The following is a 25,903-nucleotide window of genomic DNA, read 5'->3' as shown; positions in this document are numbered from 1 at the left end:
CCTTCCTTGAGACTCTTGTTGTACCGTGGACAGTGGAAATTTAGGACAGATGTAGCACTGATGTATGGCTCCACATACATCGGGTCAAATCACGTTCCCACCACAAGGTCAGGCTCAAATCCAGCCTTTCCTTCCTAGGATGCATTACAAAGGTATTTGGTCTCTATCTCCAATCAATGGACCCAGTGCCCAAGCTTGATAGGAGCTTTCCAGCGGTGTGTGTGTGTGTGTGTGTGTGTGTGTGTGTGTGTGTGTGTGTAACAATACTTCATCTGGGCCAGGGAAGCTTCCAAAAATGATTCTGGTGCTCTTTGCATCACCGTTTTGAACCAGAACCAACTCTATACTTACTAGCTGTGTGCTTGGGCAACCTTGACAAGCCTCACTTTTCCAAACTGTTAGATTAACATGTTAACAGCCTCTCGGTCACAAGCTTAAATCAAGGCTTCAGCAAGGTCATTAATCATAGTAAATCATAAAGTAGTTAAGCCAGACCGTGGCACATAGAGATATAAGAAGTTGTTATGATCGCTCAATAAATGTTGGTTTGCATTTTATTATATCCGTTTCCAAATGAACGGACCCACAGGGACCACTGATGCATCTGGATCAGGCAGCCTTAACTGACTCACTCAGAATCTAAGCCACTCTCATTTGATGAGATGAAAACACCCTATAATGAACTATTAGGGTATCATAAAACCCCCTGACCAAGTAAGTTTCAAAGGGGGGAAAAAAACCTCTTTATGTCTCGTTCTATACTAGAGTGGTCATTGCATTTTAGAACTTATTCAATGCCCTGAATGACTAAATACAGAGAAAAAAAGTCAAACTTGCACTGAAATGTCTGTGGAAAGAGCCTCTAATGCAGCCCTTAAGACTTTCAAGATGGAAAACAAAGATGGAAATATTTGAGACATTAAGTGTTCCCTGATGTTCTTTCCAGCCTCCCACCAGCGGCAGAGTTTACCTCAGGGCACAGTTCTTCTGGTCTGTTCTTCAAATTGAGTTCCTGCTGCTTGGGATGGAAGAATTACCATAAAAGGATTTTAAAAGCTCAATAAAACAGAGAAACTGACTATGGGTCATCCTTCATTGACAAAGGACTCTTGAACTCCCCCCAAAAAACTATGACAACTGTGAGTAAAATGTTTTGTGGGGAAGTTTTCAGGACTCTGTGTTTTCTGGAGCATGGTGCCTTTAAGTAAAACCCTGCAGAACCTCAGTTCATGCACGACCCCCAGGAATCTGGCTCAGAAAACAAGACTTGGGGTGGGGTTGGGGCTGGGGAGGGTCAGAATGCACAGTGGTTTTATTATTTTTGGAACCAATCTCTGTGTTTGAGGAGGGGTCCTTTCCATGAGCAGGATATAAATGGCAAGCTGCTTGGGGGCAGGGATTTCCATTGGTTTGGTTCACTGCTGGATCTTGAGTACATGAAACAGTGCCTGACACACAGTAGGCACTCAATAAATATTTGTGCAATAAGTCATGACTATTCCAGGGCAGACAGACTGACAGATCTCTTTCTAAATGTTGTCCCAGATAAACGCCTCTTTCTCTGTGGGAGCTTGGCTTACAAAAAGGCCACACTAGACAATACAAACATCCTGCCAAAGGTCAATTATGGGCACAAAGGCAGGAAATTGGACTGCAGGCCTGAAGGGACAGAATGCTTAGCCTTACAATGGTGCTGATGAAAAGCAGCAGGTACAGCCCTATGGGTCTGGTCGGTAGAGGACCTCCCATGTTACATTCTGTTCTGTTGTTTTTTACATCAATCAAGAATTTCCCCCAACCAATCCAATTACTGCCTTTCAACCGTCAGATGCCGCTGTGCAGATAATAAGTTTTCTTCATTGCTGCTCATCAGATGGTATCTTTTTATTCATGTCTGCTCAAGTGTCTTTGGTTTCCCAGGCCCCTGAGTGAATGTGTAAATGAATAAGGTTTGAGCACTATGAGATCATGCTCTCTCTTTCCCACAGTGACTTGCAGAGGCACAGCAGGTTAAGGCTGCATTGTAGCTTGGAGCAGTGAGAGTCTTTATCATTCAGGCACAGGAAGAAAAGGGGCAAGGGGAGATGGAAGGATCAGATTGCAACCCTCAAAAGCAGCTCATCATATAATTGGATCAGGCTGCTGCAATCAAAGAAGCTGCCATGTGGTTTAGGCAGACAATGGCCCGAGAGAATGAAACGTCTACACAGAAGAGGGACAATTAGAGCATTGCCCAAGTTTCCGTCTTTCAGGCTTTAGTCTTTCCAATCAAAACCTCAAAGGCCTTGTTACTGTACTGTGGAGCCAGGGTACAGAACTTGGACAACAGACTCCAGTTCAGAGGACTGAACTCCCCAGACAGGCTATGTATTTGCATTTTGGATGACCTGAGATGAACTCACTGAGAAGACCAATGAGTTAGGAGGCTGGAGTCTTGAAATCTGGTCCCAGCTTTGTCATTCTTGTATGACTTAGGTCAAGCACTTCTTTCTGTGGGCCTCACTGTCCCTATCTGTAAAATAGGAAAAACAATCCTCTCTCACTTACTCTAAAGCTGTTGTGTGAGGGTCATGTGTTCAAAGTGCTTTGAAGAAGGTAAAATATAGGTAATACATACATATAAGGCATTACTAGATGATGATCAACCCACAAGCCTTCTAGGACAGGGAATAAGTACTAGGCTCTATCCTTACAGTGGGTTGGTGTCAGAGGCGTTTGAACCAGAGCCATCTTGAGTGAGTGCTAAGACAATGGGTCTGGGACTTGCTGGGCTGCATTCCCAGAAAGTTAGGTATTCCGAGCCTCCAGATGTTTATGGTTAAGGGAACAGATTGACAGTGTTTACTAAACAGACCCAGACTTAGGAATGTCCTGATATCCTGATATCTTGAGAACAGAAGCACTCCTAATTTTGCTTTAAATATAATAATATTGATTCTTGCAAAATACAGTAATTAAGAAAATTAATCCTCTATCACAAACCCTTGTAACAGAGCACATCTCCTCAAGATCTTTTTTTATCCTATATATAAACAAGTATCGTACCTAGGGTGCATGCATTCCTCCTTACTTTCAGAAACGCCCTACTCTGTCTATGGAGTAGTTGTACTTTCACCACTTTACTTTCTTAATAAACCTGCTTTTGCTTTGCACTGTGGACTCGCCCCGAATTCTTTCTTGCATGAGATCCAAGAACCTTCTCTTGGGATCTGGATGGGGATTGCTTTCCTGTAACATTGGGATCTCTCTAAAAACAGCAACAAGCCACCAAAACTCCTCTCTTCCATGGGTGGAGAAGAAATAGGGCTCCAAACACTCTGTGGAGCATCCATGACCGGTATCCTGGGCTGAGAAGCAAGGCCCTATGCAGAGCTCCCCAGGGTTCTGCGTGACTCACAATCCAGCCACCTCCGTCCGTGTCCATGTCGCAGTACACCTGCAGGGGCCGGCTGGAATCGCCATGCAGGTAGATGGTGTACAGACCACTGGCGGCATTGCTGTTCTGCTGAACCTGACTGCAGTCCGAAGGGTGTGGGAAACGGGCACCAACTGGGAGCCAAGCAGAGAGAGTATTGTTAGGAGCTGGGCAAGGAGGAAAGAGGTAGAGTTTCTCCCTATGTTAAGGCAACTTATTTTGTTTGGAAATCATTTTGTAACTTCCTACTTTAGCTTCTTCCAACTCTTCACTCATATCTTATTTTTCTATTCAACTCCCCAAATGTACCAGGAAAAAGTCAAGTTCACATCACTTCCTCCCCCAACTCAACTGCCCCACAAAATAACACTCTCTTTCACTCCTCTCTTTAGCCTCCCCATTGTGGGATGGATTTCTTTTGAACACATAACTCCATTTCCACTTCCCCATGCCTAGAGAAATCAATAGTTCTGCATCCACTTGCTCCTCCCTGGACTGCTTTGCTAGCCTCTCCAATGCTGGTTCTCACTGCATGGTCATTCAGAGCACAGGATTCCACTTTACCTGTGGAGAGGGTGGTGGATACATTTCTGCTCCGGAGACCACCCTTAAAGGCAACAAGGGAGACAGGATAGGTGGCACCTTGCTCCAGGCCTTGCAACTCAAACCTCTGGTCTTCTCGTCCCAGCTGTATCTCCTACCAAACAAGGCAGATAGTAGACAGCTAGTGACTCAGTCTATCACCCACTAGCACCCTAGGTGTCAACAGCATTCCCGGGTACTAATGACAGAAGCTCTCTGAGGGCACAGTCTTTTGTCTCTCTGAAGCCTCAGTGGCAGCCCAGAATCACAGTGGGTCCCAGCCACTTCTCTGGAGAGCCATGCCATGGAGAGTCAGCACCACTGGGAGCATCAGCTGAGAGCCAGTACCCAGGACTGCAGCTTCAGGATTACCGGCCAAGTTTCTGGGATACTTTGGCCTTCAGATACACACAGGGGCTCTAACTACAGCCATCGCTGGCAGCAACAGGCTGGCAATGCCGGGCTAAGAAGAAATTAATAGGGGAAGTGAAACTGGCCACTGATATCTGAGACAAGGAGATAGTTGGTATTTCAATAAACTTCCTTCTGAACCAGTCTTACTTCCTCTATAAACATAGGGCTAATCTTCCTAGCGGTGCTGTCATAAGCACTAATTAAGATAACAAATAAACCTAAGTGTCCTTCCTGTTTTTCCTTCCTCCCTTCTTTCTTCATTGGCAAGGAGGGAGAATAATAATTTTCCATTGGGACAGGCTTTGAAAATTTGCTGGCCTTCAGATTCTAAGGGGAGCTATAACCCTTGAAATAAGGGTTAATCAATTCGTTCGATAAATATATATCAAACACCTACCATGTGCTAAGCACTGTCCTATGCACTTTAGATATGGTGATAAATGAAACAAACATAGAGCTTACATTTATTAAGGAAGACTAACCATAAACAAAATAACCCGGAGCAGATGTACAAGCAGCAATGTGATCAATAAAGATCAGCAAGCTGCCATGAGGCCACCAAATGAGCGGATTGGCCCAAGTTAGTTGCTTCACACAGAAGAGAAGGCACCAGGAGAAAAGACAAGGAATCCCCCGTACCTTAACTGTGCCGTCTGGGAACTGGTAGGTCAGAATGTAGCCATGGATCTGAGCAGAGGGGGGTGTCCAGGTCAATACACCACCAGACTGCGTTACAGCAGATGGACGAAGGTTTCTGGGAGGGTCAATTTCTGTACGTAGAAAGTCAGGTAATTGTTATTACTAAGATACAACTGAGGCAAGGTAATTTTTGAGATACCAGTTTATATTTTCCCCTTTCAAACCCTCCCATTTCTCCTCCTTCTTTCAAGCAGTTTGCAGACTCTCTTCTTCCCTGCCACAGGGCCTTTCTGACCTTTGTTTCTAAAAGTACAGACCCATTACAGACAAGAAGAACAGGGCATTGGGTGGGTCCCAGAGGAAGGGAAAGAGAAAGAAAGAAAGAGAGAGAGAGAGAGAGAGAAGGAAGGAAGGAAGGAAGGAAGGAAGGAAGGAAGGAAGGAAGGAAGGAAGGGAGGGAGGGAGGGAGGGAGGGAAGGAAGGAAGGGAGGGAGGGAGGGAGGGAGGGAAGGAAGGAAGGAAGGAGAGAAAGGAAGAAGAAAGGAGAAAAAGAAAGGAAGGAAAGAGAAAGAAAGAAAGAAGGAAAGAAAGAAAGAAAGAAAGAGAGAAAGAAAGAAAGAAAGAAAGAAAGAAAGAAAGAAAGAAAGAAAGAAAGAAAGAAAAAGAAAGAAAGAAAGAAAGAGAAGGAAGGAAGGAAAAGAGAAGAAAGGAAGAGGTGGGGGAGGGAGGAGGGAAAGAGAAGGGATATAGGAAAAGCAGAGCTTTTCTTCAATGTACTTCCTCACCCAAACACTAGAGGGAAAGCAAGTGTGTAAGCAAGTGTGGGTAAGCAAGTGTGCACTGTAGACCAGGAAAACGAAAGCTCAGTAAAAATACTAGTCAACATCATAACTGGTCAGAAGGCTCTTTTTTTTTTAACCAAAGAAGATATGAATGGAAATTTCTTTTTTGAAAAAGCATTATCACAGAAGGTTATTTTAATTTAGAACTTCCCAAAAAGACGCCTCCAGGCTATTTTCTACCCAGTAGCATTTCAGCTGAGAACTGAATTGCAGTATTTTAATAGAAATCAGACAGCTGTTGTTTTGAATTAGTATGTTTTGACAAATTTTGAGTTTCTGTAATATCAACTTGGTTTGATTTTCTAAAGCATAACATCTGGCATGGATTTTATTCTAGTCGTCTCACAGAAAAACCGAATTTCCTGATTTCATAATCAAGGCAAAACTGTGGCTATTTTAATATCTTAAGCAATCTCCTGCCACCTCTTTGCCCACCACCCCCTGGTTATGGACTAGAGATGTATGTCTTAGTTACTTTCACATTTCTATGGAGCAGGAAAATAAGAATTTTTTTTATTGCTGTCTTCAAAAATGGAGAAGGTGAAACCAAGAGAAGATAAAGAAGAAAGAGGAGAAGAAAGGAATAAGGGAGAAAGGAACAGAGAAAGGAAGGGGAGAAGGAGGTAGGAAGTGGGAAAAAGGGAAGGAGGGAGAACTGGCTACTGGTTGCATCTGGAGAGCAACACTGCGTACTAGGGAGTCCAGGACAAAGAGAAGAATTGTTTGTTTGTTTGTTCTTGAGATGGAGTCTCGCTCTTGTTGCCCAGGCTGGAGTGCAATGGTACAATCTTGGCTAACTGAAACCTCCTCCTGGGTTCAAGCAATTCTCCTGTCTCAGCCTCCCAAGTAGCTGGGATTACAGGCACCTGCCACCACACCTGGCTAATTTTTGTATTTTTAGTAGAGACAGGGTTTCTCCATGTTGGTTAGGCTGGTCTCAAACTCCTGGCCTCAGATGATCCGCCCGCCTCGATCTCCCAAAGTGCTGGGATTACAGGCATGAGCCTCCGTGCCCAGCCATTTTTTTTTTTTTTAACACATCTCTGTTTAGTTTGAAAATATTTACTACAAGCATATATTACCTTTTAGATTAAAAATGCAAGTTAATTTTAACTAATAAAGATCATAGAGAAATTCAAGACATCTCTAGGTCCTGTGGCAACATTTGGTGCATTCAACCAAGGATGGAATGGACAGACCTTGCCCGCACTGCCTGAAGAGGCCCACAGACCTCAGGGTGGGCACAGTGCTGTCTTCCAAGTGCTTCTGGGTTCTGACCTCCCTGATGCTCCGCCAAGACCAGAGGCCCCATCACACACACAAAATACATGCAGTTCAGGTGCCTTTCCTCCTCAACTGAGGATGGAAAGGAGAAAGATGCACCCCCTTTGCCTCCATTGTGGAAGATGGAAACAGAAGAGGTTCCTGCCTCTATCTTCTCCCAACTGCAGCTAAGGTCCAACCATTTTCTCCATAGCAAGTGTGGAGAGTATGAGCGCTGGGCCAGGTGGAGGGGTGAGGGAGGCCGCCTTTGACACCAGCACTCCCTCTACACTCTCTTAGCTGTGTTGTTGGGTCAACTTAATTATCTCAAAGACATAAAAAAGGAATCACTTTGAAGAATGCCCTCGGGTAAAGCAACCACCCTCCTGCTCCCTTCCCCAGCCCATGGAGGAAGGTTCTCTCCTGGTAAGTGTGAGGGGTTCCCCTGGCCTGGTCCCTCTCAGTACCTGTCTGGGCCTTGGTGTCGGCCTTCTTGCTCTCCTGGTCCCCCTTCTGGGCCCACACGTGCACCATGTACTCCATGCCCGGTCTCAGGCCCGTCAGGACGGTGCTGCTGTGCTCCTTCCCCACCGGAACCTCCCTGGTCTCTCCATCCGCAGAGGTGTAGCGCACCACATACTTGTCAATCGTGGCCTGCACCGGGTCCCAGGAGACAGTGGCCATATTCTCTGTCACCCGGTCAGTCACCAGGTTTTTGGGGCTGTCAATTTCTTTTTAAAAGGATTTAGAAAAGGCTGAACTTTAGAACAAAGGAGGGCATCCCATCTTACCACCCCATCACCAGGTGCTCTCCATCATGTTATCATTAATAACGGTAGAATTCTACTTAAAACACCAGTCAAAGGCCCCTGGTCTCATTTCCAAGGAAACAAACCACTGGACATAAAACTGGAAGGAATCAGATCTTCTCCCAGTTTTTATATATAAAAAATTTCTGTCCTTGTAATTCTCATCAAAATAACAATAAAACTTGCTAAGCAACAAGATGAGCCACCAAAACTGCTGTGGATATAACCTCTTTTCTGATCTCCCTGGTATCTAGTTACTTTGAGAGTCGAGGTCATATCCTCCAACCTTTCTGACTTATAAAACAGGAGGAGAATGCAGGCCCAGGGAAATGGAGGGTACAGGCTAAGTTCCTGTTGACATCTTATGTTAAAGTCAAGACTCTTCACTCTGAATTTTGGGCCCTCCCACCCTCTCAAGGACTTTGCTGCGGATCTGCCCTTTCTCTCCTGTGTCATCAATCTCCTCTTCTCTGTCATCAGTCCCAGACAAGCAAGGTCTAGAATCCCCCATCCTCCCCCATATCATTCCATTTCTCTGCAACCCTAAACTGACAGATTGTCTCAAGAGAAATGTCTACATACCCAACTTCACTGCTTACTCTCCAATCAATTGTGTTTGCATCTTTCTATGCCACACAACTAAATCTGCTAGTCTAAGTCACCAACAACATCCGTATTGCCACCTCTAATGGATACTTGCCTTTCTCAACTTTACACTGCTTCTGGGTGGCATTTGGCAGAGCTGATCCACGCCCTCCTTCTTGAAACACTCTCAACTCTCAGCTTCCGTGACTACACACTCCCTTGATTTTCCTAACTCACTGGCTCTTCTTCAGTCGTTTGTCAGCAACCTTCAAACACTGGAGCACCCAAAGCTCCCTTTCTTTGTTGTTTGCTTTGTTTTGTTTTGTTGATACAGAGTCTCGCTCTTTCACCCAAGCTGGAGAGCAGTGGTGCCATGATAGCTCACTGCAGCCTTGACCTCCCAGGCTCAAACAATCCTCCCACCTCAGCCTCCTGAGTAGCTGGGAATACAGGTGCATGCCACCACACTCAGCCAATTTTTGTATTTTTTTTGTAAAGACAGGATTTCACCAGGCTGGTCTTAAACTCCTGAGCTCAAGCAATTCACCTACCTTGGCCTCCCAAAATTCTGGGATTACAGGTGAGAGCCACTGCACCTGTCCCAAAGCTCCCTCTTTTCCTCTCTCTGCTTTTCCGCCTAGGTGATCTCACTCATGCCCGTGGCTTTAAATACCAACTAGATGCTAATCGCTCCACAATATCTATTAATTCTGAGCCCCTCACTAGTTTATACAACTGCATCTCCACCACAGTGCCTGGCCTGTATTAGACACTCAATACATATTTATGTAATCAATAAATGAATCACTCAACTAACAAGGAATCTCACAAGTATCTTGAACTTAAATATTTAAAAGTCTTGATGTTCCTCCCCAAACTTTTTATTTCTCAGTCTCCCCTCTCAAGAAATGGTAGTTCAATCTCCCATGTTGCTCAAATAAATAACACAGGTCATACCTGAGTCCTCATTTTCTTCCTACCTCAAATCTATCAACAGGTATTATCATCCATACCTCAAAAATATATTCCAGACATCCCCTCTTCTCTATCCCTTTTGCCATCACACTTATCTAGACAATCAGCATTTTGCACCCAGACTTTTCTAGCAGCTTCTCTACGAATCTCCCCACTTCTATCCTTGTCATTTTATCCATTTATTCTCCTCACTGTGGCCTGGAAAGTGTTTTTTAAATGAACACTGCATCATATCACTCTTCTAGTATTAATAAATATAGCCCATTTTGTCCTCTAAGTACCAAACGGTCCTGGCTGACCTGCCCCTGCTCCTCCCACCTCATCTCAGGCTACTTGCTCTCCTGCCCACTATGCTCCAGCAAAACTAGCCTCTTTTCATTTTCCAGCCATCCCCCGGTACTGTTCTAGCTGAGGGACATCACACATACTCTTCCCTCTGCCAGAAATGGCTAGTTTTCATCAACATCCATTCTCCCCCTTCTTCTGTAAGCATACTCACTGTCCAACAGATCTCTCTGCAATGATGAAAGTATTCTATGATCGGCACAGTCCAATACCACAATTTTATTAGTCACATGTGGCTACTGACCATTTGAAATGTGGCTAATCCAAATAAGAAAATTTTTTATTTTAATTATTTTTAATTAATTAAAATTTAGGCTGGGCATGGTGACCATGCCTGTAATCCCAGCACTTTGGGAAGCCGAGGCAGGAGGATCACTTGAGCCCAGGAGTTCAACATAGTGAGACCCCAACTCTAAAAATAATTAAAAATTAGCCAGGCTTAGTGGCATGTGCCCATGGTCCCAGTTACTTGGGAAGCTGAGGTGGGAGGATGGCTTGAGCCCAGGAGGTCAAGCCTGCAGTGAACAGTGATAATACCACTGTACTCCAGCCTAGCTAACAGAATGAGACCCTGTCTCTGAAAATAAAATAAAAATAAAAATAATTTTAATAGCCACATGTAGCTAGCAGCTGCTGTGTTGGACAGGACAGCATAACTGAAGTAAAGCTGGGCATAGGGCCATCCAGCTAAAGACCTCATTTCCTAGCCTTTTGTGCAGTGAGGTCTGTCTGGGACCTGGCAATGGAACATGAGAAGGGCTGATGTGTACAATGTCCCAGTGATGCCCTGACCTTCAGCATGCCTCTTCCCACTGGCTACAATGCAGACAGGGTGGTGACCAGGTAAAGGAGGGCAACTTGCTAGGGATGACTAAGCAACAATCACAGAAGCAGCCTGGGTGTCCTGGATGAGGAGCGACCGTATCAGCCCTGGCCATTCTTCAGAGAGGAATACACTCCTTTCCTGCTGAAGCAACTGCTGTTTGAGTGTTTCTGTCAATGTATAGCAATAGCATAGCAATCCTATTACTACTCACCCTTCCCATCTACAAGACATCCTTACCCTGTAATTCTCTATACCTATACCATGTTCATCTCCTTCACAGAATTTAGCACAATTTACGGGTTTAAATGTGTTTTCTTATTTATTGTCTATCTTCACACTAGACTTCAAGAGAGTAGAGATATTTGTTTTGTTCGCCACTGTGTTCCCCAGGCCTGGCACTTAGACGATACTCACTAAAAGTCAGTTGCCTACTGCAAGGAAACAGGGCTCCAGCACCCAGGTGAATACTTGCTCCTTTCTATTACACAGCGTCTATTCTGTCAAACCTACACAAAATAGCTTGCCACAAAACAGGTTTTTAATCAGTGGTTTTAAGACTTTCATATTGGTTTTACATTATTTTCTATAATTGTCTATAGCTGAGAGACACAATGATTGAAAACACAGGCTTTGGAAAGAGTTCCAAGACATTTGTGGGAAAAGACATTCGTGGGACTGCTCCCACTGGGTCCAGTACTGTAGTTTTTCAGACACGCTTGAACCAGAGCAACTCCATCTTGAACAGGAACTGGGTCAAATAAGGGTGAAACCTACTGGGCTGCATTCCCAGACAGTTAAGGCATTCTAAGTCACAGGATGAGACAGGAGGTCGGCACAAGATACAGGTCATAAAGACCTTGCTGATAAAACAGGCTGCAGTAAAGAAGGCAGCCAAGACCCACCAAAACCAAGATGGCAATGAGAGTGACCTCTGGTCATCCTGACTACTATACTTCCACCAGCGCTATGACAGTTTACAAATGCCATGACAATGTCAGAAAGTCACCCTGTATGGTCTAACAAGGGGAGGTATGAATAATCCACCTCTTGTTTAGCATATCATCAAGAAATAACCATAAAAATGGACAACCAGAAGCCCTCGGGGCTGCGCTGCCTATGGCTAGTAACCATTCTTTGATTCCTTTACTTTCCTAATAACTTGTTTTCACTTTACTCTATGGACTCGCCCTGAACTCTTTCTTCCATGAGATCCAAGAACCCTTTCTAAGGGTCTGGATTGGGACCCCTTTCCTGTATCCTGTAACACTTTTTTCTTTCTTTAGGTGAATGAAAGTGTTTGTTTTGTTTTTTGTTTTGTTTTGTTTTTTTTTACAGCAAACTCTCCTAAAACACTCTGCAGCCCTGCGGTTACAGATGCCAAAAGCAGCTGCATCACCACTCAGCTGCAATAGATCAACCTGCATTAACTACCCCAGTTTGCTCTTCTCTTCACTCCTATTACCTGTCTGGGCCTTGGTGTCAGCCTTCTTGCTCTCCTGGTTCCCCTTCTGGGCCCACACGTGCACCGTGTACTCCACGCCTGGCCTCAGGCCCGTCAGGACGGTGCTGCTCTGCTCCTTCCCCACTGGAACCTCCCTGGTCTCTCCATTGGCAGATGTGTAGCGCACCACATACCTGTCAATGGTGGCCTGCACCAGGTCCCAGGAGACAGTGGCTGTATTCTCTGTCACCCGGTCAGTGACCAGGTTTTTGGGGCTGTCAATGTCTGGAAAAAAAAAAATGCTGATCAATATGCACTATGAACAGGTCCCAGAGTGCAGAAACTCATGACCATTTTGCGTGGGGTGAAACCCTTTCATGTTTTATGGGGTTTCTGCCTCATATGCTCTTGTTTTGTTTTTAGCTGGTTCATGGACATCATCTTCTCCCCGGAGATACACCAGGCTCCTCAAGTGAAAAGCAAAATAGATCAGAAACTGAAAATCCAGGCTGTTACCTCTACCAAGTCTTTAGCAAAACAAATCTTTTATTCATCTAGAAAGGGTATATCAAGCCCCAACTCTATGCACGAAATGTTCTAGACAGTGTGCAGAATCCAGAGTTGGGAAATACATGGTTTCTGCTCACAAGGAACTAACAATTTTATGTCTGGCATCATGTCAGTAAAGACCTCCTATTTCATACTAGAAGATTCTAAAAGCCACCCCTAAATATAAGCCCCTGGAGGGAAAGGGCAGCATCCTATTCTCCTGTGTTCCCAGTGCCTAGTAGTGGGCAGGACACATGGAAAGTACTTACTATATATTATTAAATAAATCAGCAAAAAGTAAAACCCTGGGTGAATATTCTCTAGTATATCATAGATTCACTCATCATGCTGGTTTGCTGATTAAATCACGGTACAAAATATGGTTAGATATCGCTTCCACTAAAATAAGAATATAACGCAAGAGCTATCCTTATCCTCAAAACTCTGGCCAATGTATACTCTGCTGTTCCACAGAGGGGAACATGCTCTTTTCTTGTTTAAGCAACAGTTATTTGGTTGTTCTGGTCATGTGTATCCTATTGCTATTTACCCATCCTATCTGAGAAACATCACGACTTCATTATTCTCTACACCTACACTGTGTCATCTCCTTTATAGAACTTATCATAATTTCTAGTTATAAATTTTTTTATAGTTATAATATGATTCATTTGTCATAAACCAAATGATATACATCTTCTTGCTATGGCAGATGTGACGTCTACATTCTTAAAGTCAAATTTTCAGTATACTATTGACAAAATTTGATTTTCATTTTCTGTTCCCACTCACAGACTCACTAAGAGACCCTTGATACTGTCTACGGCAAAAGATCCATGCAATCAGAAGAGGAGCTGATGGACATGACCATGTAATCATAGCTTGGAGACTGCCATGTGGCCCTGACTTGCAAGGAAACTAGTTAAAGGAAAATGAGGGATGGTGTGTGTAATCTGTTATGAAAGGATGGACGCCATCCCACTCTTCCATTAATCATTGATTTCTGCCAATGTCAGAGAAGGAAAACAAAACTTGTCATCCATTGACTTAGCATGAAAGCTCTTATATTCCCAAAGAACAATGCTCCTTACCTGTCTGGGCCTTGGTGTCAGCCTTCTTGCTCTCCTGGGCCCCCTTCTGGGCCCACACGTGCACCGTGTACTCCACACCAGGCCTCAGGCCTGTCAGGACAGTGCTGTTCTGCTCCTTTCCCACCGGAACCTCCCTGGTCTCTCCGTCCTTGGCAGAGGTGTAGCGCACCACATACCTGTCAATAGTGGCCTGCACTGGGTCCCAGGAGACAGTGGCCATATTCTCTGTCACCCAGTTAGTCACCAGGTTTTGGGGGCTGTCAATGTCTGAAAAAAAAATTGCTGATCAATAAACACTATTAACAGGTAGCAAAGAGTGAGATCTGGGCATTTCACTTGTGGTGAGGCAGTTTCCTGTTCTTATGGTTTCTCCATATCACATGCTGGTTTTCAGTCATTTCATGGATGTAGACCTTATCCCCACAGCTGGATTCTTGGATTTTCAATAAAGCAGCACAGGAGAGTGGTATGCGTACTAAATCCAAAGTCAGAAGAACTGGGTTCTAGTTCCAGCCCAGAGAGGCAGAGTAGAGGTGCAGGGTGGAGCCAGGTTACTAGCAATCTAATCCCAGCTCTGCCGTCTGCCAGCTGTGGCTCTGGACAGTTCAGTTGCTGCTGGCTGGGCCTCAGCTTCTTCATCTGTAAAATCTGAGGTTTGGGTTTGATAAACTTTTAAGATTCCTTCAAGCATGAATATTCCATGCATGTAACTAATTTCATAACTTACTAACTTGTTTTTGTGACTTTGGGCAAATTGCTTTACTTTACTTCTGTATTTGTTAAAAGTGGTTGTTAGTGATTATTGCACTTACCACACTCTGAGTAGCTCTGTAAACCAAGAGAAAAAAATGTTATGTAGCAAAGGGCTTTGAAAATGTTAAAGTATTACAGTGTTTACCACTCTGAAGCCACAGAATATTTACTCTATAATTTAAAACGTAATTAAGGGCAAACCTACCTCTCTGCCTCAATTTTCTCCACAAGAGAAAAAAAGGCAGGGAAAAATAATATTAGTACATATTCTACAGAATTATTGTGAGTATTATATGAGTTAATAACATGTTTCCTAGTGTGATGTCAGCAAGATGGCCAATTAGAAATCCCTGACACTTGTCTTCTGCACAAAAACAACAACAACAAAGAATAAACAACAATATTTTTTTAAAAACTAAAGGAGAGTGCAGGATTATATCAAAGGAGAAACAGAAACTCTGGTAAGCACAGAAACTCAGGATAGCCAGATAGAGAACAGAAGGAAACCCTGGGATCCCAGCACTCCATTGCCCAGCTAAGAGCAGCTGGAAACCAGGAAGAACTTCTCCCTACAGCAAAAGGTAAGCAAGAAGATCCCAGTAGCCCCTATCAGCACCTTGTACACCTACCATCATCACCATTGGGATCTCCTACAGCTCTCACAGGCACTAAGCCCAGCTGAGGGAGCTGCCTACAGGCACACAACTATGCTCCTTAGAGATGGAGCCAATACTGTGCCCCATCCTCTGTGGCCTGCATGGCTACTGTGCTACACCGTCTTGGCATCTTGGAACCGGGACTACTGTTGGAATGTGTCTTGCTCTGGGGGTGAGTAGCCATTCACCCCTTCATCCCTGAGGGTAAACTGCTGCTGAGACACCACCACTCAGTGACCTGACATCTCCAAGCAGAGCTGTGAGCAACTGTTACACCTTTCCCCATGGGGCCAAGCAGCAGTGGAACCACTCCACATCCCCATCCCCTACCCACTTATTCCAGAGCTGAAGCTGTACCCTCTTCCCTGGAGAATCAGTACTTTGGTAAAACAGCTCCACCCACTTCTCTCACACTAGGCAGCACCCTACCCATAGGGGCCTAAGCCGAAACTGCACTAGTTTCAGTTCCTAAGTGAACAATGCTTTTAGCAGAGCCCTATATCCCAGGACAATGGTGTTGAGGCTATCTAGAATAGTCACATCCCTCAGGACTGAACTGGAGTGGCACATTGCCTGCTGGGGAATCAGTGCCTCAGCCAAGCTGAGCAGCTGTATATCCTAGGGCTGTGCTGACATAGTATCCTAGGTCCCAGGGAAATACAGCAGTGGCTGGCTGAGACACCCCACCTTACTGGCCAGACAGCTCTAGTATTCTGCTTCTTTAGAGCTGGAGTAGGCCCCTTGAGTCTGAGCTCCTGAGACACCCTTCTCCCAGGGAGTAGAGTCATTGCTGTGCTGCTCCCTGCCCTGGTACAGCCCAAAAAACAGTGTGCTTGATTATTTTGGGGAGCTTGCTGCTGCTGCATCTGGCCTCACAGAGACTGGGATACTGTCAAGTCCCACCATTGCAGAGTCTAGAATCACCACTACAGAATTCCTCACCCCTAGGGATCCAAGTTGCCACTGAACTCTATTGGTGCAGTTTCCCAAATTACAGCAATTACAGCCATATCTTGCACTCTGGGTTCACACTTCCAGAGCCCTTCTTTCTCTTCCAAGTTAAACCAGGGCTGCACCCTGCCCACCAGGGGTAGAATTACAGTTACAACCTGACCCCCTGAAGCCAAGCTGATAGGCACCATGGGCAACCTATATCCAGCCCTGACACAGAGACCACTCTGCATCCCAAGACTGAAGTGCCACTATAGGTTCACAAGACCCTGAGCCTAAGTAAGAACTTGCCCCATAGTTGCTTTGAGCACCTGTACTTGAAATCCAGTGCCTTGGCAGCTGCTTCTATGCCATGTCAGACCTGACACCAAGAGAGAGCCCTTCAGCTAAGTCTTCCCATTATGGAGAAAATAAGAATAGAATAGCCCTTGCCACAACAGCCCTTGCCACCAAGGACATTAACAACCTATGTTGCCACCACCACTACCACAAACTTCTGTAGTCTAGGCCACTGATATGTTCATAGTTATTGCTGATGTCAAACACAGTCAAAGAAGCTGCACAAAGACTATACCACTGAACTTACAAGAACCACCCTTCCCAACTGGCGCATTAAAATTCAACCAAGGTAAAAGTATTTCTCTAAGAAAGTCACTCTAGAAAGTTTGGAAGAAGCAATTGTTCAACCAGACACACAGACCTCAATGCAGGGACACAGGGAACATGAAGAAAGCAAGAAAATATGACACCACCAAAGGAACATAATAACTCTCTAGAAACAGACCCCAATTAAAAACAAATCAATACATTGTCAGAAAAGGAATTCAAAATAATGATCTTAAGGAAACTTAATGAAATTCAAAAAATACAGACAGACAATTTGATGAAATCAGAAAAATAATACATGATATGAATGAGAAATTCAATGAAGAAATAGATATCACAAAAAAGAAACACAGCTAACAAATTCAAAGAATGAAATTTAAAAATATAATGAAGAATTTCAACAGCAGATTTGATCTAGCAGAAAAAAGGAATCGCTGAACTTGAAGATAAATTGTTTGACATTACCCAGTGAGAGAAAAAAAGAAATAAAAATGAAAAAGAGTAAAGAAGGCCTACAAAACCTATGGGATACTATTAAGTGAATAAATATTCATATTATAGGAGCTCCAGAAAGAAAAAAGATGTAAAAAGGTATAGAAAACCTACTTAATGAAATAATAGCTGAAAACATCCCAAGTCTGGGGAGAGATATGAATATTCAGATCCAGGAAGCTCAAGTCCCTAAATAGATCCAACCCAAAAACGGTGCTTCCTGAAGTATATTATAGTCAAGTTGTCAATAGTCAAAGACAAAGAGAAAATTCTCAAAACAGTAAAAGAAAAGTGTTAGGTCACATATAAGGGAATTCCCCTTAGACTAACCATAAATTTCTCAGCAGAAATCTTATAGACCAGGAGAGAAAGCGATGATATAGTCCATGTATCTGAAAGGGGTGAAAAAAACTGTCAACTGAGAATACCATACCCAACAAGTCTATTCTTCAGAATGAGGGAGAAACAAAGTCTTTCCTAGAAAAGCAAAAACTGAGGGAACCCATCACCACTAAACTGGCTCTACAAGAAATGCTCAAGGGAGTCCTACATCTGGAAGCAAAAAGATGATAATCACAATCATGAGAACACAGAAAAGTATAAACTCACTGGCAGAGCAGATACACAAAGGAGAAAGAAAAGGATCAAGCCTCAATACTACAAAAACCTACCAAACCACAATAATAAACAATAATAGAAGAAGAAATTAACAAAGGATATACAAAATAATCTAGAAAACAATTTACAAATGACAGGAGTCACTCCCGTCCTATCAATAATAACCTTGAATGTAAATGGATTAAATTCTCCACTTAAAAGATAGACTGGCTGAGGCCGGGCACAGGGTTCATGCCTGTAATCCCAGCACTTTGGGAGGCTGAGGCAGGCTGATCACTTGAAGGTCAAGAGTTTGAGACCAGCCTAGCCAACATGGTGAAATCCCATCTCTACTAAAAATACACACACAGAAAAAAATTAGCCAGACGTGGTGGCACATGCCTATAGTTCCAGCTACTTGAGGGGTTGAGGTGGAAGAATCACTTGAACCTGAGAGGCAGAGGTTGCAGTGAGCCGAGATTACACCACTGCATTCCAGACTGGGCAACAGAGTGAGGCTTTGCCTAAAAAAAAAAAAAAAAAAAAAGACAGACTGGCTGAATGGATCTTTAAAAAATGACCCACTTATGTGCTACCTACAAGAATCTTCCTTCACCTGTGGAAACACATATAGATGCAAAGTGAAGGGATGGAAAAAGATATTCCATGTAAACAGAAACCAAAAGCAAACAGGAGTAGCTATGCTTACATGAGATTAAACAGATTTAAGTCAAAAGTATAAAAAGAGGCAAAGGAGGTTATTATGTAAAGAAAAAGAGATCAATTCAGCAAGAGGATACAAGTGAGATTTATCCCAGGGATGCAAGAATAGTTCAACATATACAAATCAATAAATGTGACACATCACAAACAGAATGAAGAATAAAAATACCATCTCAACAGAATGAAGAATAAAAAGATCATCTCAACAGATGTAAAAAGCATTTGATAAAATTCAACAATGTTTCATGATAAAAACTCTCAACAAGCTAGATATAAAAGAAGCATACCTCAACACGCTAAAGTCCATATAAGACAAAGCCACAGCTAACAATGCACTGATTGGGGAAAAACTGAAAGCTTTTCTCTAAGAACCAGAACAAGACAAGGATGACCACTTTTACCACTCTTATTCAACATAGTACTGGCAGTCCTAGCCAGAGCAATTAGGCAACAGAAAAGAATAAAGAGCATCCAAATTGAAAAAAAGGAAGCCAAATTGTCCCTGTTTGCAGATAACATGATCTTATATACAGAAAACCCTAAAAAGCTCTACCAAAACACTCTTAGAACTGACAAATTCAATAAAGTTTCATGACACAAAATTAACATGTAAAAATCAGTAGTGTTTCTATACACCAGCAATGAACTAGCAAAAAAAAAAAAAAAAAAAAAAAAAATCAAAGAAGCAATCCCTTTCACAATAGCTACTTTTAAAAACACACCCATAAATAAATTTAACCAAAGAGGTGAAAGATCTCTACAAGGAAAAACTATAAAACACTGATGAAAGAAATTGAAGATGTCACCAAAAAATGGAAATATATCCTATGTTCATGAATGGGAAGAATATTGTAAAAATAACTGTACTACCAAAAGCAATCTATAGATTCAATGCAATCTGTATCAAAATTATCAATGACATTCTTTAGAAAAAACAATTCTTTTTTTTTTTTTGAGACAGTCTTACTCTGTCTCCCAGGCTGCAGTGGAGTGGCATGATCTCAGCTCACTGCAACAACCGTCTCTCCTGGGTTCAAGTGATTCTCCTGCCTCAGCCTCCCCAGTAGCTGGGATTACAGGCATGCACTATCATGCCCAGCTAATTTTTTTTTGTTTTTGTTTTGAGACACAGTTTTGCTCTTATTGCCCAGGCTGGAGTGCAATGGCATGATCTTGGCTCACTGCAACCTCTGCCTCCCAGATTCAAGCAATTCTCCTGCCTCAGCCTCCCAAGTAGCTGGGATTACAGGCACCTGCCAACACACTCAGCTAATTTTTGTATTTATTGTAGACACAGGGTTTTGCCATGTTGGCCAGGCTGGTCTCGAACTTCTGACCTCAGGTGATCCACCCACCTTGGCCTCCCAAAGTACTAGGATTACAGGCGTGAGGTACCATGGAAAGTCTTTTCTTTTTTTTTTTTTCTTTTGTATTTTTAGTAGAAACGGGGTTTTGCCATGTTGGCCAGGCTGGTCTTGAATTCCTGACCTCAAATGATCTGCCCTCCTTGACCTCCCAAAGTGCTGGGATTACAGGCATGAGCCACTGCACCCAACCTAGAAAAAACAATTCTAAAATTCATATGGAACCACAGAAGACCCCAAATAGCCAAAGAAATCCTGAGCAAAAATAAAGCTGGAGGCATCACACGAGCTGACTTTAATATGTACTACAAAGCTATAGTAAACAAAACAGCATGGTACTGACATAAAAACAGACACATAGACACAATGGAACAGAATAGAGAACCCAGAAATAAATCCACATATTTAGAGCCAACTGATTTTTGACAAGTAACCAAGAACATTCAGTGGGGAAAGAACAGGCTCTTCAATAAGTAGTTCTAGGTAAACTGAGTATCTATATGCAGAAGAATAAAACTAGACCTCTATTTCTCACCTTATTCAAAAATTAAATTAAAATGGCTTAAAGAATTAAATGTAAGACTTGAAACTATGAAACTACAGAAGAAAACATTGGGGAAACACTTTAGAACATTGGTCTAGGCAGATATTTTGGGTAAGACTGCAACAGCACAGGCAACAAAAGCAAAAATAGACAAATGGAAATACATCAAACTAAAAAGCTTTTGCACAGCAAAGGAAATAATCAAAATAATGCAGAGACAACCTACATAATGGGAGAAACTATTTGCAAGCTGTCTGTATGATAAGGTATTAATAAACAGAATACATAAGGGATTCAAACAACTCAATAGCAACATAATAATAACAATCATCATCATCATCTTATTTTAAATTGGGCAAATTATCTAAATAGACATTTCTCAAAAGAAGACATACAAATGGCCAACAAACATTTATGAAAAAATGTTCAACACCACTAATCATCAGGGAAATGCAAATCAAAACCACATTGAGATATCATCTCATCCCAGTTAAAACTGCTATTATCAGAAAGACAAATAATAACAGGTACTGGTGAGGATGTGGAGAAAGGGGAATACTAGTTCACTGCTGGTGGGAATGGCAATTAGCACAGCCACTATGGATAAAAGCTATGGAGTTTCCTTAAAAAACTAAAAGTAGATGTACCATATGATCCAGCAACCTCATTGCTGAGTATACATCCAAAAAAAAAGGAATCAGTAGATCAAAGAGCTATCTGCATGCCCATGTTTACTGCAGCACTATTCATAATAGCCAAAATACTGAATTAATCTAACTGTCCACTAGTGGATGGATAAAGAAATTGTGATATATATATATGTGTGTGTGTGTGTATATATTATATATTACATAACATTATATATAAATAACATATATAAATATACAATGTATATACATTATATACATTATACACACACACATATACATACATACACAATGGAATACTATTCAGCCATAAAAGGGAATAAAATCCTTTCCTTTGCAGCAACATGGATCGAACTAGAGGTGATTATGTTAAGTGAAATAAGCCAGGCACAGAAACAGAAACATTGCATGTTCTTACTCATATGTGGGAGCTAAAAAAATTGATCTCATGGAAGCTGTGAATAAAATGATGGTTACCAGAGCTTAGGAAGTGTAGGAGTAAGGGGAATGAACACAGGTTGGCTTAAGGGTTTAAAAATACAGTTGGATAGAAGAAATACATTCTAGTGCTTGATAGCACAGTAGGATACTATTAACAACAATTTATTGTACATTTCAAAATAGCTAGAAGAGAAAATTTGACATGTTTCTAACTCAAAGAAATGTTGAATGTTGAGCTGATGGATATCCTGATTACCCTGATTTGATCATCACACATGGCAAGCATGTATTACAATATCACATGTACCTATAAATATGTATATTATTATGTATCAATTTTTTTAAAACAGAAATGTCTATTATGAATTCTTAGCACTGAGTAGATGCCCAATGACCATAAGCTATCATTATTAAGACCAGCTTGTTGATACATTATAAATACAAGAAATTATGCTCCTCCATACTACATACACAGAAGATACTTAAAAATACATTCACCAAAAACAAAAAAAAAACAAAAAAAAAACTAGCATTTCTTTGTTCTAAATAATTCATTACAAAAGTCATTTTCCCAAAGTCACTTGCTCACACATCCTATTACATGTTGGTTTAGGCTGTAACCCCAAGAAAATGGGTATCTACATTCCAACCTGAGGGACCATAGTCAAAGCAAGATCAACAACAGTTTTGTGACCCTTGGCTGACCAACAGTTTTCACCCTATAAAAGATGTTGGAGAATTCAATGAGGTGGGACTTAAAGAAGGGATTTATTTGGAAAAAGATACACTGTGAGTCCCATGGGTGAGGCCCAAGCCTTGAATAAGCAGTTTTCAATAGAATCCCTGACAGACTTTGTTTTGTATACCCTAGAGCAGCAGTTTTCAACCAGGGGCAATCAGCAATGTCTGGAGACAGTTTTGGTTGTCACAACTCAGTGTGGGATAGGGGGAGACATCAGGGATGCTGCTAAACATCTTACAATGCACAAGATAGACCCCTGCAACAAAGAGTTATCCACCCCAAAATAGCAATAGTGCCAAGGGTGAGAAGCCCTGCCCAAAGCTTGGGGATCCATATGGGCTGGTGTCTGACATATGCTAAAATATCTAAGAGGTAAGGAAATAGCTGGTTGCTGCGACACAGAGCCAAGATAGGCTGTAGCATTGCAAAAGAGTTGCGCATCTGGTTGAATGGACAAAGGATGCATGCAGGTTCTCCATGGACCAGACTTGGGCCCAGCACAGCAGGGTAGGCCTGGGGTTGTATTAGAAGCTGTCCAAGAGGATCACCTAGAGGGGCAGGGTGACCCCACCAGAGAGACGCTGGGGGAACCCCTGATGTATTGGCAGAGGAAAGGAAGTAAAAGACCAGTGGAAGACAGGCATTTGCCTACAGTGAGAGACCCACAGCGGAAGAGGAGCACAGAAGTGCTTCATGACAGAGTCAGCTTTAGCACTCATCAGGCTCCAGGGCAGGCCCAAACACCTGTTACAGTCAAGCATGACCTTCCACGACCCCTGGCTCCCTCCTCCCTAACCCCTGGCCTCTATTCTCTCTTGACCACTCACTTCTCTTCCTCCTGACCCCTCACTTCTCCTCATCCTGACCCTTCACCTCGTCCCCTCCTGACTCCCTCAACTCTTCCCCTCCTGACCCATCATCTCTCCCCTCCTGACCCCTCACCTCTCCCCCTCCTGAACCCTCACCTCTCCTCTTACTGACCCCTCACCTCTCCCCCTCCTGACCCCTCACCTCTCCCCCTCCTGAACCCTCACCTCTCCCCCTCCTGAACCCTCACCTCTCCCCCTCCTGAACCCTCACGTCTCCTCCTCCTGAGCCCTCAACTCTCCTCTTACTGACCCCTCACCTCTCCCCCTCCTGAACCCTCACCTCTCCTCCTCCTGACCCCTCACCTCTCCTCCTCCTGACCCCTCACCTCTCCTTCCCCTTGACCCTTCACTTCTCCTCCTTCCTGACCCTTCACCTCTCCCCATCCTCACCCCTCACCTCTCATCAGTTTACCTCTCCCAGCAACGCCAAAGATAAATGGGTGAGAAACTGCATACAGCAAGCTAGAAGAGCAGCGCTTGAGGTACACAGCAGAAAATACAAGAGAAACTGCATGTCCCCTGCCTGGAGCAGGCAGCTGGCCCACAGGTGGCCCAAGCTGAGAGAGAGGAGATTTCATGTAGGGAAGTAGGGACTATTGCATGAAAATGACATAATTACTAAAATTATACATCTGGGGAACTAAAAATGACTAGATATTTGCTTATTTTTAGCTAATGAAACACTGTTATTATTTCTGCCTAAAACATTCATTCGGAGGGCAGGAACAAAAACAAGCTTGCAAAGGGTTTAAACAGATGAGGAATTTTTTTTTTTTTTAAGGTGTTTTTTGATCACAATCCCTAAGTCTGGCTCCCTCAGCATGATAGTTACTTCTTAATATTTATTCCTTGTCAAGGTGAAGCAGTTAGTGTGTTAATGACAAAGGTACTCAGGCAAAGAAGAAACAAAGAACTATGCGCAGTGGTCAGCCATCTTTAAAGACTAGAGTTTGGAGACCACCACTGAGGCATTCTAAGAGAGGCCAGTAAAAGGAAGTGAGGGGTACACAATGTATTATGGGAGGATACCAACCTGCTCTTCCATAAAGTCTCCCTTTATGCCAAGGTCAGAGAAGAAAACCCCATGTAGACAGACCCTGAGCATGGCACCGGTACAGCGATAATGCACACTCCTTACCTGTCTGGGCCTTGGTGTCAGTCTTCTTGCTCTCCTGGTCCCCCTTCTGGGCCCACACGTGCACCATGTACTCCATGCCCGGTCTCAGGCCCGTCAGGATGGTGCTGCTGTGCTCCTTCCCCACCGGAACCTCCCTGGTCTCTCCGTCCGCAGAGGTGTAGCGCACCATATACTTGTCAATGGTGGCCTGCACCGGGTCCCAGGAGACAGTGGCCATATTCTCTGTCACCCGGTCAGTCACCAGGTTTTTGGGGCTGTCAATGTCTGGAAGGAAAATATTTGGAAAGGTTTAAGCTCTGAAGCCATGGAAGACATATCCATCCCTCCATCTTCATCATTTTCATCTTCCCGAGCTCTTTTAGAACAAGGCAATGGCATTCTCATCCTGAGTCTCCTCTGGGAGTCTAAGGAGAAAGTAGCCCTTGGTTCTGAAGTTCAAAGGAAGAATCATTATAAATGAGGCATTCTTTCTCGGCTTTCAGTTCCCTAAAATGTGGGAGGAACGATGTCTTCTTAGAAGCACATGGCACATCACAACCTCCAATTAAACAGCTGCCATGACGTTTAGGGTTCCTAACTTAACATTTTATCAAGGGCTGCTGCACTGATGAGCACTCTAAAAGTATTATCACAAGCATTGCAATGACCAGATCCTGTACACATCTTCTGCTAAAAGCATTGTTACTATAAGACTTGACTTTTCCCTTCCAGTGGGCCAAGTGGTCTCATGAACAGCTCATCACTGTCAGGGAAGAGCAGCCCACTGCCATCACCACGAGAGCTCAGTCTTTCTTTCATCTTTAAGACTTCTAATTGCAAAGTCTCTCTGCTCAGGCCACATCCTTTGATACCATACCCATTCAAATCCACAAGCTCAAAACACAATTCCAATTGACCATCTCTCTTTTGTTACCTGTTGGGGCGTTGGTGTTGGCCTTCTTGCTCTCTCGGTCCCCCTTCTGGGCCCAGACGTGCACTGTGTACTCCACACCTGGCCTCAGGCCTGTCAGGACAGTGCTGCTCTGCTCCTTCCCCACCGGAACCTCTCTGGTCTCTTGGTTGTCAGCAGAGGTGTAGTGCACCACGTACTTGTCAATGGTGGCCTGCACCGGGTCCCAGGAGATGGTGGCAGTATTCTCAGTCACCCGGTCAGTCACCAGGTTTGCTGGGCTGTCAATTTCTTTAAGAGAGAGATGAAAGAAGAATGTAGCCTTTACCACCCTCTAATTCCATAAAGATAGCACATACACAGTCAAAATCATAACCTCAACAAATGTCAGAGTCTCTAATATGTCAATGATTGAGTTAATGTAAAGGTCTAATTAAGCAAATGGTCTGAAATTCCAGTAATAGGCTAATAACATTTAATAAGAAGTGGAGTTTTCAAACAAAGCCAGCATCTTTATCAACTCTATAAACTTTTCCCGTAAGTTGCTTTGGAATAAAAAGAATTGGTCTTCACATTCAAATTTCTCCTTTACCCTGGATTTATATAATATATTCTTCTAGTTCCTGACTCCTTGTACTAGAAAGCAATTATACTGAATAAACCTCTGCATCTGCTCTAATATGTTCTTTGAGAAGAAAAATATCCTAGAAGTAGT

At 43.1% G+C, this 25,903-nt stretch overlaps 1 protein-coding gene across 4 annotated transcripts in view; it reads right to left on the bottom strand.

Annotated features, from left to right (window-relative positions):
- The window catches only part of TNN (tenascin N), a 71,055-nt gene that overhangs the window by 15,990 nt on the left and 29,162 nt on the right, over nt 1-25,903 (bottom strand). For 2 of the 4 annotated variants that reach the window (XM_045399296.2, XM_015445857.3), the window contains 8 exons: nt 25,213-25,479; nt 24,300-24,563; nt 13,777-14,043; nt 12,158-12,421; nt 7,623-7,886; nt 5,051-5,181; nt 3,980-4,112; nt 3,398-3,549 (listed from right to left, as the gene is read on the bottom strand). In XM_045399296.2, coding sequence (XP_045255231.2) covers nt 3,398-3,549; nt 3,980-4,112; nt 5,051-5,181; nt 7,623-7,886; nt 12,158-12,421; nt 13,777-14,043; nt 24,300-24,563; nt 25,213-25,479 — 1,742 coding nt within the window. The remainder of the gene's footprint in view (nt 1-3,397; nt 3,550-3,979; nt 4,113-5,050; nt 5,182-7,622; nt 7,887-12,157; nt 12,422-13,776; nt 14,044-24,299; nt 24,564-25,212; nt 25,480-25,903) is intronic. The other 2 variants (XR_012424415.1, XM_045399363.2) reach the window with 2 other exon arrangements.

Source organism: Macaca fascicularis, chromosome 1 (genome assembly GCF_037993035.2).
Source record: "Macaca fascicularis isolate 582-1 chromosome 1, T2T-MFA8v1.1".
Taxonomy (NCBI): Eukaryota; Metazoa; Chordata; class Mammalia; order Primates; family Cercopithecidae; genus Macaca; species Macaca fascicularis.
The sequence above is the reverse complement of the archived record's forward strand: the minus strand, read 5'-3'. Positions and strand labels throughout refer to the sequence as shown.